The sequence below is a fragment of the Vanellus vanellus genome (assembly GCF_965231255.1).
Source record: "Vanellus vanellus genome assembly, chromosome: 14".
Taxonomy (NCBI): Eukaryota; Metazoa; Chordata; class Aves; order Charadriiformes; family Charadriidae; genus Vanellus; species Vanellus vanellus.
This window is the reverse complement of record NC_138919.1, coordinates 12,793,784-12,810,588: the sequence shown is the minus strand read 5'-3', so window position 1 is coordinate 12,810,588 and position 16,805 is coordinate 12,793,784. Positions and strand designations below refer to the sequence as shown.

Sequence of the window (16,805 nt, the reverse complement as noted above, 5' to 3'; positions counted from 1 at the left end):
TGCTCTGAGCTGGGTTCCGGGGTCCCCGAGGGGCAGCAAGTTGGGGCTGGCTGGGGACCTTTCTGAAGGATGTTGCCGTTGATGTGCCACTGCTGTAATGGGTGTACTTGTTCTTGCTCCCCCCTCTTTCTCCTTGCCTTGGCAGCATTTGGATGTTAGAATGCTCAGATTTTTAAGTTTTTTCCCACATCTAGCTACTTGCAGCATCTACTTTACAGTGCTGTGTGTTTGTCCATTGCTTTTGGACTGGGAACAAGTACTTCAGCTCACACCCGCCAAAAAGTGTGTGTGTGTTTATATTTCAAAAATCAGCTCAGCGGTTTTAGAATGGTGGTTGCTCTCTGCAGGCTGTGGTGGTGCTGGGCATTTGGAGCTCCCAGAAAATCATAACCCCGAGCTTCCCATTCCTCAGGTAGCTGCAGGATGTGGGTACTGAAGGCAGGAGAAGCACAGGTCCCTCATGCGTGCGGGCTCCTTGTTTCATCCTCAGCGTTGGGCTTCTCCCTTGTTTGAAATGGCTTGAGACACCAGAGCTGTTTGTAAAAGTCACATTGTGATGGCTGTTACTGTATTCCTGCTTGAAGATTCCCCGTGGGCCTCTCTTAACAGACACCCTGTTCTGTATTTGCAGGGCCCCAGCGCTGCTTGCTTGTCAACAATGGCAAAGCCTCAAAGCAAGGATTCTGGACTGAAGGAGAAGTTCAGGAATCTCCTGGGGCTGGGAACATCCCGGGGAAGTTCAAAGTCGTCAGAGGGCAAACAAACGGAGTTTATCATCACTGCAGAAATACTCAAGGTGTGAGAACTGACCGTAGTAAAGGTGGGGATAGTGTCTGGATTACCTGAGCTGAGAGGATTGGAAGGAGGGCTTGCTCATTCTCCTTTCTGTTTTGACATTCATCCCCTCCCCGACCATGCCTTTTTATCTTAGCTCTCAGTTCATCTCTAGTGAAATAGTTGTAAAACTCACCTACTTTGAAGTTAGAGCATTTTAGTTACTCAGCGTTTGAATACTTTTGAGATATTTGATAGGATGGTGTTGTCTTATGTTGGGTTACAGGGTGTTTCCTCAAGATGTGTTGCTCTTTTTTTATAGTCTGAGCTTGATGAAGTTTATGTGGTGGCAGTTAGCCCAAGCTGGAAACTGTTTCTATTTTATGAAAACCTTACCGTTTTGTGAAAATTAAAAATAATATAAAATAAAATATTCCATTAGTTGGTAGAGCGAGTCTGTAAGCAGACTAATTGGCACACAGGGAGGAAAACACGTAAAAGGGAGAAGGAGACCAGAATTCTTTCCTGTCTGTGCTGGAGCAGCCAAGCCCTTACCTGCTGGAAGGCTGGAGAGCCAGACTTCAAGTCCCTCTGTTCTCTGCCCTTCTCCCATGAACTGGACAAGCACCACAGCCAGCAAGTTATTAACTTTTCTGAAGAAAATTTGATGTTCTGTCCTGGAGGTGAAAAGCTGTTTGGCTGCGGTTCTGTGAAAGTTTTTAGTTTTGACAAATCATTTGCTAATGGAAAAAAAAGATTTTGGAGAAATTCCTGAAATGCTCCACTGATGACTAATGGTTAGGTCATTTTGGACAAATGTGTAGTTCATTTTTCAGTGGTTTATGATCCCCTTGGAGAAATGGATAAGTGTTTCTAGTAAGATAAACTGTTAGCTTATTTCTACATTTCTTTCCAGGAACTGAGCATAGAATGTGGATTAAGTAATAGGATACGAGCAATCAGTCAAATTTGTGAAGTGGCAAAAACTAAAAAAATTGAAGAGGTAAGTTTCAAAGTGTTAAGTGATTATTTGAAGGATAAACATTTAAGGAAAACAGCTCTTAACCTATCGTAAGAGGCTCCTGTAGTTTAGACTGCCTTTTAAAACTGCTAATCCCAGAAGCTGTTTTGTGCTGTCCAAACGTGTAAAAGGATGGCTCACATGCCAAGGGAATTAGTCTTGTCCAACCTACCAACTGTGGAGCAGAGAGGACATAGCTGATGGGCTTTCTGAACTGAATGGAAGGAGAACGCTGCAAGTATTCAAGCCTGTTCAGGATGGTTCATGGGAGATCATGTTAATCCTGTAGAAGAGGTTTTTGCTAGCTCCTTCTGTCATCTTAGTAAGCAGCCTCAAATTGGTTTTAAACTCATCTTGTATTTGGATGAATGTTTCTACATGAATGCTCACACTGAAGTAAGTGTGTGAATGAAGAACTTCAGTTACTGGGGTGCAAGCTGTCAGGTAGGATGGGGTTTGGTGTCTCTCATGTGATTCATCTGAGCTTATGACTGGGCAAGTGAGAATGCCCCTCAGAAAAGAGAACTCCAGAGATGAAATATCTGGAGATTTTGTTTGCTAATGACTGACCTACTGGGTAAAAATCTGGGAAGAAGTTTAGCATTTCTACTATTGCCCATCTCCTCTGTTTATTTTCAGCATGCAGTGGAAGCAATATGGAAAGTGGTAGCTGATATGCTCCAGCCAGAGCGCCCTGTTGAAGCCAGACATGCTGTTCTTCATCTGCTAAAGTCAATTGTTCAAGGACAGGTGAAAACAAACAAACTGTAGGAGAAACACTACACTTAAACTAGGGTTTGTGCAGAGTATGAATGTTTCTTATTTTGGTTGTGCTTAGTAAATGGGAAGAGGAAGCATTTAAATTTAAGTCTTGGTTTGACCTCATAGCAAAACTTTTCATACAACTCATAGAAAACTTTTCTGTTTTTGAGGCAATGTTCTTGAAAAAGAGGAAGTACTTTGGGTTAAGTTCAGCATAGTGTAGCAAACTTCATATGGTCTTTGCCCAGACCTATTAGTCCTAGTCTGCAGCTGTTTTTGATGTTTCAGCATGTCAAGTATGCAAGAAGTTCTGTATGAGATACTTTTCTAGCCTGGCCAAGTTAAGCATGCTGTGAATTCTTCAGATTTCACAATGTGCTATACAAACGTAAGATTGTATCAGACCAAAGTTCTAGTTTTCAGTATTCTGAAAAAGCAGGGCTAGATGCTTACGAAAAGAATAGGCATCAATTCTGGCTTGTTGGGTTGTTGTTTTTTAAATGCTCTACTGGCAGTGCTTGTCAGTTGCAGCACCCGTGGATTTCTTTGTGTATTGGATGCTGTCTGTGTGTTGCTGGACAAAATGCCTCCAACCCTGAGTGCTGATATAACAGATTGAGAAGACCCAAGCCTTTGTCAGTAGCCAGTAGAGGTTAGAGGTATTTTCAGGAGACTTTTGTAGGCTGTAGGAAAAGGGAACAATTTCAAGCATGAAGATTACTGTTATAGACCTTGATAACGTCCAGGCTTTAACTCTGTTTTTACGTTGGTGACACTGTTCTTCCTCCCCCTGGCCCCCACTTTTTTTTTAAAGGGTGAGAGATTAGGGATCCTCAGAGCACATTTTTTTAAGGTTATTAAGGACTATCCCTCCAATGAAGACTTGCATGAACGGCTTGAAGTGTTCAAGGCTCTAACAGAGAATGGACGATACATCACCTACTTAGAAGAAGAGTTAGGTGGGTATTGTCTCTACCTCTCTTCCATTTGGTGGGAATAAGTCAAGAGATAGGCATTCAGTGGTAGGAGAAAAGGGTAGTGATAATACTTCTGGGTAGAAAGCATATTGTAACAATTTCTTTTCCTTCTTTAGCTGATTTTGTACTACAGTGGATGGATGTTGGTTTGTCTTCTGAGTTCCTTCTGGTTTTAGTGAATCTTGTGAAATTCAATAGCTGCTATCTGGAAGACTATGTAGCTGACATGGTCCAGTAAGTTGTTTGTTGGTTTTTTTTAACTCCTACATGATTATTCTTGGTAAATTACAGAAGAAAGTTGCAGTTCAACATATATATAAGTGGAATATTTGTCATCCGATCTAGATCTGTTTCATTCCAGGTTATACCTGATGTTTCTGACAAATACTTAGTTTTCAATTCTTACAATGTTCAGATCTGGTTTAGTTTAGCTGCATGTGCTTTCCCCATTCCATGTGATGGACCTGATTGCATTACTTAGTCTCACAAAGGGTCTTTGTTATTGTATTAGTGTAGGCACAGTGAGTTGCATTTAAGTGCGACTTTAAGCTAAATTTATAAAAGAGGTTGTAGTGTTCAGTGTCTCCAGGGGTATTATCAACAATGCTGCAGTGAGGGGAATGATGAGTAAAACAACATGCCAATTTACTTGTCTGTTTGGCTCTTTGTAATTTGCCTAAAATAGTATTAAGCAAACAATTATAATTAAATGTTCTTTCCTAACAGCAAGATATGTCTCTTGTGCATTCAGACTTCATCATCTGTGGACATAGAGGTCAGTAATTTGACTCTTCTCTTAGTGCTTTAGAACTCTTTGAAATCCTTTGAAACTGTAACTTTTGCAAACAAAGTCAGATTATCAGACTCTCAGTTTATTCTCATCTTACAAGACAGCTAATACAATGTTATGAAGTATTTGTAAGCTGTTGGATGTCATGCACTAATAATAATTTTATTCTAAAACAGAGCATGGATAAATTTCATAAGCAAATAGTTTTTTCAACTGTGCTTTTTATAGTTTACTTTCCATCTTGCAATGATTTAAAAATATAAACTAAAAAAAAAAAAAGGGGACATCTGTGTCCCTTGTGACTTCCAGAAGAGTTCCTGGTCTGCCACATTAGAATTTGACCTGCTTTATTCGTAGAGAAGCATATAACCATTTTGTCATTCTCCTTCCCAAAGATTTCCTTGCAAGTCCTAGATGCAGTTGTTTGCTATAACTGTCTGCCATCTGAGAACCTGCCAGTATTTATCATCACTTTGTGCCGTACCATCAATGTGAAGGAGCTCTGCGAGCCGTGCTGGAAGGTCAGAACTTTCTTGTAGTTTTGGTTTTTAATGAGTTCACTGTTTTGGCCTCAAAGATGAAGTGTTAGATGTGCCTGTGCGCATCTGCCATAAATTTCAGTTTGGTTTTAAAAGTAAATTAAATTTCTAGTGTTAAGGGATCAGCACATTGTTAGTGGAACTCCTGTCATGTCCATGGAATTTACCCATAGTTTCCTCTCAGCTGATGTGACAGGCTTCTGTTGTGGCATCGAAGCGGCTGGACACATTTACTTACCATAAGCGGGCGTGATCGGCCAGCTAACTGCATATTTAGGCTAATGAGTGTTTTAACAAATGGACATTTAAGTGTTCTCTTTGAATTTGCAGCTTATGCGCAACCTTTTGGGAACTCATTTGGGACACAGTGCCATCTACAACATGTGCAGAATCATGGAAGACAGGTAAAGAAGGTGTATCTAACAAAACCCAAGGAAGTCAGTAGAGGTTCTGTTGAGATAGATAGGGAGTCACTGACCTCAGTAGAACAAACTGAAGGTTCTGGTGCTTAGAAGTGAATTCCCTTCCTAGTTATGCTGCTGAAGTGCTCGTTTTTTTTGCTTTTCTGAATTCAATTTTCCTTTCTTTAAAGTTGTACTGTATGTTTTTCTGATTTTCTGTTTGTAAATTGCTGTGCAAGGCTCTGTTGTAAAACAGCTGGGAATTGCTATTGTGACAGTGTATATTCCTATTCACTCTTGCATGCTAAAATAATTGTAGCATGGTCTAAGACTTTCCTTCTATCTGTTCTTAGAGCTTACATGGCAGATGCAGCGCTGCTGAGAGGAGCTGTGTTCTTTGTTGGGATGGCTCTGTGGGGTGCTCATCGCCTCAATTCACTCAAGAATTCCCCAACTTCCGTGTTGCCTTCATTCCTTAAGGTAGGATGGGATGCTGGAGGAACTTTTTAGTCAGGTATACATCTGGACCTGCACAAATTTAGAACAAAAATGTGGTCCACTACACAACATGTATGCCTAAAAGATGAGAGACAGCAACTGGGTATGCATTGAAGTGTGGGGAAACAGTAAAACAACAAAGGTTTTAAGTTTGAAACCGAGGCCTCCTTCTGGAATATCTTTGTTGGCCAGAAAAGCAAAGTTTGAATTCCTTTTATCAAATACCTACACTGTGAGTACCTTAGCTTAAAAAATAAAAGCAAAGGAAAAACTTCACTCTTTCTAGCGTGTGGTATAAAAAGCGAGGGACGGTGTCTTCAGGCTCTCTTAAAATTTTCTCACCAAAGTGCATCAAGCCAGAGTTACTAGCTTTAACCTTATGTGTCTGCTCTGTAAGATGGGACTGTAGCTGACATCTGATAGACAGCTGTTTGCAAGGGTGCGTAACTGCACTTTAAGAAATGGTTCTTTGCTTTGCCCTTTGTGTGTATAGACTTGAATGTATTTATCTCAGACCTTCAGGCTAAGCTCCTAATTAGTAAGGCGTGTTTCATTTGAATTTAAGAGGGTTGCTGATCACTGCTTTCCAACTGTTAACTGACTGAAATGCTTTGTATTCCAGGCCATGACATGTCCCAATGCAGTTGTGTCTTATGAGATAGTTCTGTCTATAACACGTCTAATAAAGAAGTATGGGAAGGAGCTGCAAGCTGTAACGTGGGATATCCTTTTGGACATCATGGAGCGATTGCTACAACAGCTGCAGGTAAGTGTTGAGCCTGTCCTGATGTGCTTTCAATCAAAAGACCTTGCCATAAACATTTTTGCAAATTGATCTCCTGTTTGTACGCTCTAGTGAACTTTGAAACTGAATGAAGGTTTAGCCAAATTCTCAATACTGTGCTTCTCAACCGAGTTTTCTGTTTGTATTTAAAAGTTAGCAGTTTCTGATAAAGTAGAAGTCTTTTAGGATTTTTTTTTTTTCTCTGTTTCAGAGTCTGGAGAGCCAAGAACTTAAGTCCATTGTACATGATCTTTTGACTACAGTAGAAGAGCTCTGTGACCAGAATGAATTCCATGGCTCTGAAGAGAGATTTTTTGAGCTGGTAGAAAGATGTGCTGATCAGAGACCAGTAAGATTTTACTTATTATTGTCTTCCTTTGTTGCCAGTTGAATCCGTTTTGTTACTCAGTACAGTTGGAAGTTGGGAGTCCTAAAACAGCAAGTGGTCAGAAAATCACAGCAAGGACTTATATGAGCCTGATTCTTGAGGTGGGGGTTGGGGGAATGGATATATTGTATTTTCTTATACACTAAAAAAAAAAATTCTTGATCTTTCCATGAAAGGAATCTTCTGTATTAAACTTGATAACATACAGAGCTCAATCCATTCATCCTGCCAAAGATGGCTGGATTCACAACCTGCAGATGTTAATGGAGAGATTCTTCAGGTATGAAATCACAACTTTGTGAATACAAGTCACTTTCAAATGTTTCTTGCCACCTTTCCATGTTAGATAATTTTGTTTTCTGAAGTTTTAATGTTAGTAAATGACTGCTGAGAAGTATGGTAGTTCTGGGGCACAGTACATGAAGGGATTTTGTTTAACAGAAGAAAAACTTTACACTGAGTTATTTATGCTGCCTTTTTTTTTTTTTTTTCATTTCCATTGGATGGTGCTATTCCCATTAGCTTAGGCAGTTATGTGTTCCACTCCACAGCGCTATGTAATTCTGACATCAAACAAGACTTTCCTGTTAAGCATCAGGATTGCATATGGTTATCCAATATTAATGTTATCTGGGTTTGAATTTGGTACTCCTAAAAGTATTCTTGTGCTCTAAAATATCAACATACAGCAATAACAAACTTCTGTCTTGTCTCTGAAATGCTGCCAAAGAGCAACTCTTCCTCAGTGCCATATGTTTGGTTTTAAGTTTGCTCACCAGAGCACTTGTTCTTCTGACATGTGCTTCCTAGTTTGGACTGGAAATGGGAAAACTGCAGTCACAGGTCTCCAGAAGTAGTAAAAGCTGAATTGGGATTCCAGTTTCCAATTGTTCATGAGTCTGTTTTCATATGTAGAGACATTAACTGAAGGCTCTCTAACAGTTACTGTTCTTATTCTTAAGAAATTTCTTAGTTTACTTTAGTTTTACTTTCCTTTTCTCCTCTCCCCCCTTCCCTAAATGTCAGCAACTTTATTTTATTCATCTTGAATTTGTTCTTCCCTTTTTAGGAACGAAAGTCGTAGTGCTGTTCGTATTAAAGTTCTGGATGTCTTGTCCTTTGTCCTGAGTATTAACAGACAGTTCTATGAGGTTTGTGTTTATCTGTTTCTGATGGTCACATGTGGGATCTTAGGTGGGTGGGAAGGGCTTAGGTAAGGCATGTTTTATGCTGTGCTTCAGGTTGTCTCTGCCACTGGGGAATGTACAGAACTGTGATTTAGATGTTGCATACAGTAGTCATGTTTCTTTAGGATGCTTATTGGAGGACTTGCCTTTTAATTGTCCTTGGACAGGTATGTGCAACTTGTGGGAGTGGGAGCTTCTGTGTTTTGCTTCCCTGTTTTAAGGTCATTAATTCCACATACATTTTGTTTTGGAAGAAAGAGAAGTGAATGTGAGAGATACTGAGTTTATTTAAAAGCTTTGTAAAAAGATGAGGTCTGGACACAATCTGATGTGAGCAGATTGACTTGTCTTGGTGTTTGCAGTTTAATTGCAATCCAAGATGGAAGCTGCCTGAGAGGGGAGTTACAGAAGAGCTCTGGGGATGTCATCAGCTCCTTGGAATGTACCCAGAGTGTCAGAGGACAGAAAGGGGCAGGAGTGCTTCTTGGATTCCTCCAAGATTTGTGAGAACATGATGCAGTTGCTTGTTTCCTCTCTCTCAAAAAACAAAGCCCTAGAAATCCCTTGTCAACAGTCTGTTTGAGCGTGGTCTATCAAGTCTGTAGGACAGATGAAAACCAAAGCATTGAATCCAATTTCAACAAAAGTCATAAATGTTTGGAGGGATGGCGTACAGAAATACTTAATTGGATGGTAGAGAAAAGATCAAGGAATCAAACAGTTAGTTGAGAAACAAGCCTGATGTCAGAATATCAGTTTTCTTTTGTTTGACGTTATTTGTGTCTTTAACATGCTGATTGAACAACTGACAGCAAAATGTCAAGGCTTATTGAGGTCTGTCCTTTTGCAGGAAGAGCTGATCAACTTGGTTGTGATCTCTCAGCTGGCTCACATTCCAGAGGATAAAGACCACCAAGTCCGAAAACTGGCCACTCAGCTACTCGTAGACCTGGCTGAAGGCTGCAACACACATCACTTTAACAGCTTGCTTGATATCATAGAAAAGGTGAGGCGCAGTTTGGTCAATTGTCAGTGGCATCACCACATCTTTTACCAGATACTCTTACTGTGACTGTGGAGACTAACCCAAGACTGTTACCAGTTGCTTGGCTCAGCAGGATATTGTAAAACGGCTGGGTTTGGGAGCATGCAAGTCTGAAGTGCAGAGCGGAAGGGAGCTTTAGAAACCCTATCCATGCACGTCCAAGCTACCTGACAGGGCTGGCAAAATCTCCAGCAAGGACTACTTGCTGTAGTCCTTCCTGACCTTCCAGGATGGAAGTAAAGAAAAGGCGTGGTGCAGATTTAAACTATGTATTGCTTTTCTTTTTAAAAGGTGGCTGCGCATTCTCTCTCATCCCCTTCTGAACTGGAAGAGAGGGACTTGCTATCGTATTCAGCTTCTTTGGAGGATGTCAAGACAGCAGTTCTTGGACTCCTGATAATTCTTCAGGTAAATGCTGCAGAGCATTAAACATGTCTTCTTCAGAATAGTCTTCTGCTGGACTTGGCTTTTTAGATAACCGTTCTCTCACTATTAAATATTCCAACTTTTATTTTATCCACTTAATATTGTCTTGGGTTTGGTCATTCCTTTTGCTTTTGGGTACTGTATGACTGCTTGCTAAATGTTTTCTTTTCTTAATTTCCATTGTACAATGAATATGAGCACATTTTCATGTGTGGAGGATAGATGTGTTCATAAATTAGCGGAAAGGGAGTGGTTCATAACCTTGAATAGGTCTGTTGTGTTCGGGTGACGTGTCCTGAGATACGGTTAAGCAGTTGTGAAGAGCTGGTTGTTCCAGCCAGTGCCCTTCTGGAGCCAGGCAGAGTTGCTCTGGGGTCTTCACAGAGGTTCTGTCCAGAGCCATCTGTTCATCTTGCTTTCAGGAGCAAGTTTTTGCTGTGTTTTTCTTGACTTCTGAGTGCAGATACGCATTTCCAAATAACAAATGTGTAATCTGCCTTTTGATTTGTGTTTCTCATCCTCTGTAGACAAAACTGTACAGCTTACCGTCCAGCCATGCAATGCGGGTGTACGAGATGCTGATTCACCACGTCCAACGCCATTATATATATGCATACAGCCTTGCTGTTGCTAGCAGCATCAGATTGCAGGTATGAGCAGTAACCTTATGCTTTCAGGTCAAAAGCTGCATGCTGTCTTTGAAATTCTTGGGTGGCAGGTGGGGAAGGTGAGCTTTAGAGATTGGTAGAAGTAGAATTAAATGTTTATTGGCTACTAGGAGTATGTATGCGTACTGTAACACCAGAAGTGATGCCTGCTACAGAACTGGCCGCAGCATCTATTAAAAATCCCTTTGTACTTGCAAAAGTATCACATGAGGAGGTGGGACAGTATTCCACTGGCTTGGGTTTTGAGTGATTCCAGTGTCTTCTCTGTTACAGGTATTTGATTTCCTGCTGATGCTTCGAGCTGACTCCCTCCACCGTCTTGGCCTTTCCAACAAGGATGGAGCAGTGAGGTTCAGCCCTTACTGCCTATGTGATTTTGTGTAGGTTTCTCATTGCATTAAGCAAAAGCTTTTTTCCAAACTATTTGGTATTTTTGCACGAGCTTAATGGTCCATCAGTAGCAATCTGCAGTTTTTTCTAAATCTTCCAGATCCTGATGAATTACCTGCTACACAAATCTGTAGTTACAGCCTAGGACTGTCTCAACTAATAACTCATTGGTGAATTGTTCTTACAAATCGCTTATCTACAGAGCTCTCAATCTCAGACATGAAATTTATGTTCCTGCTCACAAAATTTCACAAAAATATTAGCAATTTCCTGCCTGAAACCAGTTTTCACATTGAGGTTTGATTCAGTGATTTGTACAAATGTGGCTATTTTTAATTTTATAGCTTGGTCTGAACTTCTTTGCGTAACATGTCCCAAGATACATCTTTCTAAGTTTGCTAGGGGCCTGGATAGAAAAATCCTTAACCTGACCAAACTATTTCTGTCTGTCTACTGGGCAATCCTGTGGTTTTTAATTGAAAATGCGATTTATATTGTTGTTTGGTCATTAAACTGGCTAGGGGAGCACTGTAGGTCACATGAGTAGGCTGTTCTGATCTTGATATTACATTACATGTGTTCCTCTCCCTTTCAATGTTGCAGAGAAGCAGAGAAGAGGGCTTCTGAGAAAAAGCCTGCTGGTACGCTCTCTCCGCCTTCAGGAAGTCCCAGTGCGCCTTCCCAGAACGCCACCATTCGTATAGGACATCTGCCGTATTCAATGGTCTTTGGCGTCCTTCTGCAGTGTTTGAAGCAAGTATGTTCACTCTTAATAACAGTTGTTGTCTTCGTGTGAAATATGTCAACGTAAATCAGCTAGCTAGAGAATTCTGTCCCAGAGTATCTAAATAAGTCTGAAAAGCAATAGTTAAATCCTCCCTCTTGGGCAGAATCTGTGTGTAATTGTGCAGCTTTACAGCCACCAGTGGGAGCACCAGTTCAGCTCTTTAGAAGCTAAGCAAAGCTTTCATTTCACTCTGCTTCAGAGCAGACAAGGGCAAAAAGTGTTTGTTAAACAAAGATCAAATAAGTCATCCTGTTTCTGAAAGGGCATATGAAACTAAAAGAAACCCTCTTACTGCAAGTTTTTTAAGTATTTTGAGAATTGATAGATGTTCCGGTCACTAATAAACTGTAAATATAAATGATTCGTTAGTGTTGTATTGGACCTAGTTCTGTGCTGAGGGGTTGTCTTGCTCTGGGGGGTGATTTGTGCCAGTCGTTAGGAGAATTGAATTCTGGCTCTGTCTTTTTGAGCTCAGTCAGATCTGGATACAAGTTGTCTTCAAGTTTGCAGTGCCTATATTGCACCTAGAGCTGTATGACAGACAGGAAGTAACTTGTGACAGCTAAATGCCACTTTTTTTTTTACGTAGCTACCATGGCAAGACATACATCTGCTTAGGAAATGGCATGTTGTCTGAAATTTGGTTGGTCTTACTTTCAAACTGAACTAAAATCATAGAAAAATTTTCCACCTTAACTTTTTCTTTTTTTTCCAGGAGACAGACTGGAAGGTGTTGAAGTTGGTCCTCAACAAATTACCTGAATCCCTCCGCTATAAAGTGCTCTTTTTAACCTCTCCTTGTAACATAGACCTTCTGGCCTCTGCACTGAGCTACATGGTAATGCCACGCACCCTACTCGTATAATCACCAGACACTTAGTTTGCTTGAGAGTTGGTTGGGGTTGGTTGGGGTTTTGGTGTGTTTTTTTTTAATTTTGGGTTTTTTTCCTTCTTTCTTTTTTTGAGGTGGTTTTTTATTTTGGTTTTTTTTTTTTTTTTTTCAAACGAATATTTTGAAGATTAGCATACTGGTTGTTAGTCCTCACCAACATTCCCTTTTTGTGAAGGTTGTTTTAGGTACAGAAGTAGGTAATAAGGAATGTTGTTTCTCTATGTATGCATGTCAAAAGGGAGCTACAGGCAGTGCCTCTCTCCTGCCTTTTAGAGAGTATTTTTAGCGTGAAGTGTTCTAACTTACTGTGTGATGTATCAGCTCACAGACAAAAAGACTACTGACAGGCTTCACGGTACCCCAGAAGGCTTTTCTCGCACGGATTTGCATCTGGCTGTAGTCCCAGTACTGACGGCATTAATATCTTATCATAATTATCTGGACAAAGCTAAACAGGTACGGGGAAAGTAAGAGGGTGTAGGGGGGATGGGGCCTGAGCATGTATGGTAGATCATTTTCTCATACTAGCTGGTTAGGAGACTTTTAAGTGCAAGGTAACACTGCCCTTTTCTGTTATAAAAAGCTGCATCTGCTGTATTTGGGGTTGGGTCAGGGGTGAAAAAATACTTTGCTGACTTTGTGCAGCAGTAACTGTCCGGTCAGTTGGGTTCACTGTTCTCCATCCGTATCTGTCACTGCTCGCAGGTTGCTGAGTGACTTTAACTTCTGCTGGAAGACCCTGATAACCATAAAAATTCTGTTTAATCAGAAATATTCATTTCTAAAATGTCTACTTGATTAAAGTCCCATCTTAAGATTGTGGCCTAGAATGCATGCAACATTATTTAAGGTTCTGTGTTAGTATGTTTTGGATAAGAACATACTAAGTATGTAAGTATCATACAGGCCTTGCAGTAGTGATACCTTCCAAGCCATTCTGAAATGCTAACTGAAATCAGGAGATGGTATGTCAGAGCTTTTCTCTTTCCCTGTATTATGACTTTTTTTTTTTTTTTTTTTTTTTGCTCTTCTAGCGTGAAATAGTGTATTGCCTGGAACATGGTCTTATTTATCGCTGTGCAAACCAGTGCGTTGTGGCACTCTCTGTCTGTAGTGTCGAGATGCCCGACATCATCATAAAGGCACTTCCCGTCTTAATAGTCAAATTAACCCACATTTCTGCTACAGCCAATATGGCAATCCCTCTCTTAGAATTTCTTTCAAGTAAGTTGTAATGTTCTTATACTTTTGATCTTCTATAGTTGTAAATGTGTTGTTTGCACTGAATATGGGTATTTTGATTGTATTAGTTATATGGAATGCATTGTAAGGGTTTCTTGGTTTTTGGTGATGCCCTTGCACCATCCTCAAGATATAGATGTTTGATCATATCCTGTTTGTTACTATTTTTCTACTTAAAGCACTTGCACACACTGAAGAAAGAGACATGCTTTGTGTAGTGCAGCCGTACAGTGATGGGAAATTCGAAGCTGCTTTCTCCACCTCGCTGATTATAACTTAAATGGCGTGAAATTATACCATGATGTTAACTTCCATGTCAGCTGATGATTTAGAAGAAACAAAACAATTCAAATTAAACTGAGTTGTGATCTTGAATACTTTGTGTTCAGATCTCACCGGTGCTGGTTTTCTTCTTGAACTGTTCTAGCTCTAGCCAGGCTGCCTCACCTCTACAGGAATTTTGCAGCAGAGCAGTATGCCAGTGTGTTCGCCATCTCCCTACCATACACAAACCCTTCCAAGTAAGTTCATAGCAAATGTGCTTCTTCCTCATCTGTAAAATTAAGAGAATGAGACATGCCTTTTTTGTAGTGTTTTGATCAAGGTTATTTATAGGATATAGCTCCTTCTGGTATTTCCAGGCTTTTTCTGAAGAAGGGATGTGTTCACTTTGGACAAAATATTTGTTTTTCTTGAACAGAACTTTTAAACTTTTTTTATTTTCTTTATATTTACAGTAGGTAAAGGAACAGTTCTCTGTCTCAGATTGAAAAGTCCTTCTGTTCTGTTCTGGAATGGCTTCCTAATGCAGCGTTAAATTCTGGAGATCTTTCTTCTGTTTTAGGTTTAACCAGTACATTGTTTGCCTGGCACATCACGTGATAGCTATGTGGTTCATTCGGTGTCGCCTTCCTTTCCGAAAGGACTTTGTCCCCTATATTACAAAGGTAATTGACACTACTGAATCAAACAGTATATAATAAAAATGATGACTTAAAAACTGGTTTGAGAAGTTTAAAGGTTCTGTTTGAAGTTAGAAAAATTCTACTTTTCTTGTAAACATCCTTTTAAAAACTGGCAGTGAGTTCTTGTGCATTGGCCCGTGATTACAGTCTTTCAGCTGCACGTCCTAGCTATTCAGACTGTTATTTGTTTGTCTCAATCGGCAGGGTTTGCGCTCAAATGTCCTCCTTTCCTTTGATGACACACCTGAGAAGGACAGTTTCAGGGCTCGCAGTACAAGCCTGAATGAGAGGCCAAAAAGGTAAATTATATTTGACTCCAGCAGGGTCTTGTCTTCCCTGTTCTAGTGCTCACATCCTTCCCTGTGTTTTTCTGACCGACGCTGGGTCTAGTTATCCAAAATCTGACAGTGCATTTAAGCAAGCAAAGTAAACCTCTTTAGGTCAGGGGATTGGTAAAAGACAAACTTAGGTTGGTAAGAAGCTGGAATCAAACCAAACTGACAGTCTGATAATACATACGAGGGCATCACTAGCTGGTCTGTAAGCCTTTGCAGTAAGGCTTTTTGTTGTTAATTTATGAAAATCAACAATTCTTTCAGGCTGATGTGTGTCAGTACGATGCTACCAGAAATAATAGAGAAGAGTAATACCAGAAGTACTAGAATACCATGTTCATATTGATAGTGTGAACTCCTTTTGATAACTGATCTGTAACAACTATTTAAATGATTGCCAGTGAAATCGTTGTGATTAGCAACCTGTATAAATTGAGAGCGCCAATGCTGTGTTTTTCCATAGTGTTATCTGCCAAGTCAGTGTGCTGGGTAGCAGACAGCTGCCTTCTGTATATCTAGATGTCATGATCTTTTTTTTTGAATCGTGAAGCCATTATGTCAGTTTTAAGCAAAGCCTAATGTCTTTAGAAGTCAGAACGTATCTTGCCAGCAGTCTTTCAAAGTAACATTTGCTGACATAGGAAAATATTCCTCGGAAGGCATTCAGGGTTTCTCTAATGCCCTTTTACCTGCAGGGCTTACCTAAATTGGTTCACTTAACTTGCTTCAGTGTTAATGTGCAGTAAGCATACAGTGGCATTTGAACCCTGGGGAAAGTGCCTCTACTTAACTGCAAGGCTCAATGAGTATCTTGCAATGAAGAAACACCATCCCTGCCCTAATGCTATAGCTGTAAATCCTGTTTTGTGTTTCATCTCTTCCATCTCCTCCTCTTTCATTCAGAAACTTGGAAGAGAAGCCTTTTGACACTTGTCTCTCAAATAAGAATTTCAACTAATCTTTTTTTCCAAAAACCTGTTAAATTCTACCAGGTTGGAATACTACTGTATCTAAAGGCTTTTGCTAATGCTGTTGGATCACTTTCCACAGAAATCTCTACTAAGGAGTGTGAGCTGTAATCAGGCAGGAACTCGAAACACCAGAATGGCAGGATGCCACTGCCTCCGAGTCTGTCTGAGCTTGGATTCTGGCCAAGTGAGAGAAGGAAATAGCTTTGAGCAGATATCTGTTTCCTTGCTTGACAAGCTCGTGTGTTTGGTTTTCACTCCTTAAGCCCAAAGAATAAGCATTTATATGCCCTAGCTGAGGTGCTGGGTGTTCCAAGAGATCAAGATCCCAACGGTTCCCAAGGTTGCTGAATGGTGTGATGTTGGTGTGGGTGATTATCTCAGAGTATGAGCCTGTGCTCTCTGCAGTCACGTCTCCAGTTGTGGCCAAAAGTGATATGTCAGAGGTTGTTGGGAGAAGGACAAATAAATTCTGATCCCTCCTATCTGAAATGTAATAATTCACTGAAAGGAGGACAGCAAATAAATCATGTTTAGAAAGAGCCAGAAGGGTTAAATTAGTATCTGCATTTTATATATGGGGATGTGAATTGCTGGACCAACTATTATGTCCAAATTGGTACTGGGCCAGGCATGCATCTCAGCTGTGACTAATTAAAGTGCCCCTTAGGTGTTAATTGTTGTCATCTCCCACATATGGTTGGCACCTGACAGTGTAAAGGCTTATCTTCCTTTCTGTTCCAGTTGAAAGTCAAGTGGGTTACCTCGAGGCACCTGAAATAAGATAGCTTGTTTGACAGAAAAGTGTTGTGCAGTCAGCAACAGCCAAGAGGATGTTTGTCGGCTTGCCCTTCCGTCTGTGCAGTGTGAGCAGGATCAATTGGGCAGAATAGACAGGCTGAGTCTCCCCCCGCGTCTCGAGCAGAGCTGAGGGGCACCTCTGACTGGCCCGGGGTGTTTTTGAGA

At 40.5% G+C, this 16,805-nt stretch overlaps 1 protein-coding gene across 2 annotated transcripts in view; it reads left to right on the top strand.

Moving 5' to 3' along the window:
- Nucleotides 1–658: 658 nt before the first annotated feature.
- Nucleotides 659–16,805, top strand: part of TSC2 (TSC complex subunit 2) — a gene marked incomplete at its 5' end in the record, with an annotated part of 34,473 nt that continues 18,326 nt past the window's right edge. For both annotated transcript variants that reach the window (XM_082490457.1, XM_082490456.1), the window contains 24 exons: nt 659–796; nt 1,691–1,777; nt 2,435–2,545; nt 3,372–3,516; nt 3,651–3,768; nt 4,261–4,309; nt 4,720–4,845; nt 5,194–5,267; nt 5,618–5,744; nt 6,385–6,528; nt 6,758–6,895; nt 7,111–7,214; nt 8,004–8,085; nt 8,972–9,127; nt 9,458–9,574; nt 10,120–10,242; nt 10,534–10,640; nt 11,254–11,407; nt 12,153–12,275; nt 12,651–12,785; nt 13,364–13,553; nt 13,999–14,092; nt 14,416–14,518; nt 14,741–14,835. In XM_082490457.1, coding sequence (XP_082346583.1) covers nt 659–796; nt 1,691–1,777; nt 2,435–2,545; nt 3,372–3,516; nt 3,651–3,768; nt 4,261–4,309; nt 4,720–4,845; nt 5,194–5,267; nt 5,618–5,744; nt 6,385–6,528; nt 6,758–6,895; nt 7,111–7,214; nt 8,004–8,085; nt 8,972–9,127; nt 9,458–9,574; nt 10,120–10,242; nt 10,534–10,640; nt 11,254–11,407; nt 12,153–12,275; nt 12,651–12,785; nt 13,364–13,553; nt 13,999–14,092; nt 14,416–14,518; nt 14,741–14,835 — 2,840 coding nt within the window. The remainder of the gene's footprint in view (nt 797–1,690; nt 1,778–2,434; nt 2,546–3,371; nt 3,517–3,650; nt 3,769–4,260; nt 4,310–4,719; nt 4,846–5,193; nt 5,268–5,617; nt 5,745–6,384; nt 6,529–6,757; nt 6,896–7,110; nt 7,215–8,003; nt 8,086–8,971; nt 9,128–9,457; nt 9,575–10,119; nt 10,243–10,533; nt 10,641–11,253; nt 11,408–12,152; nt 12,276–12,650; nt 12,786–13,363; nt 13,554–13,998; nt 14,093–14,415; nt 14,519–14,740; nt 14,836–16,805) is intronic.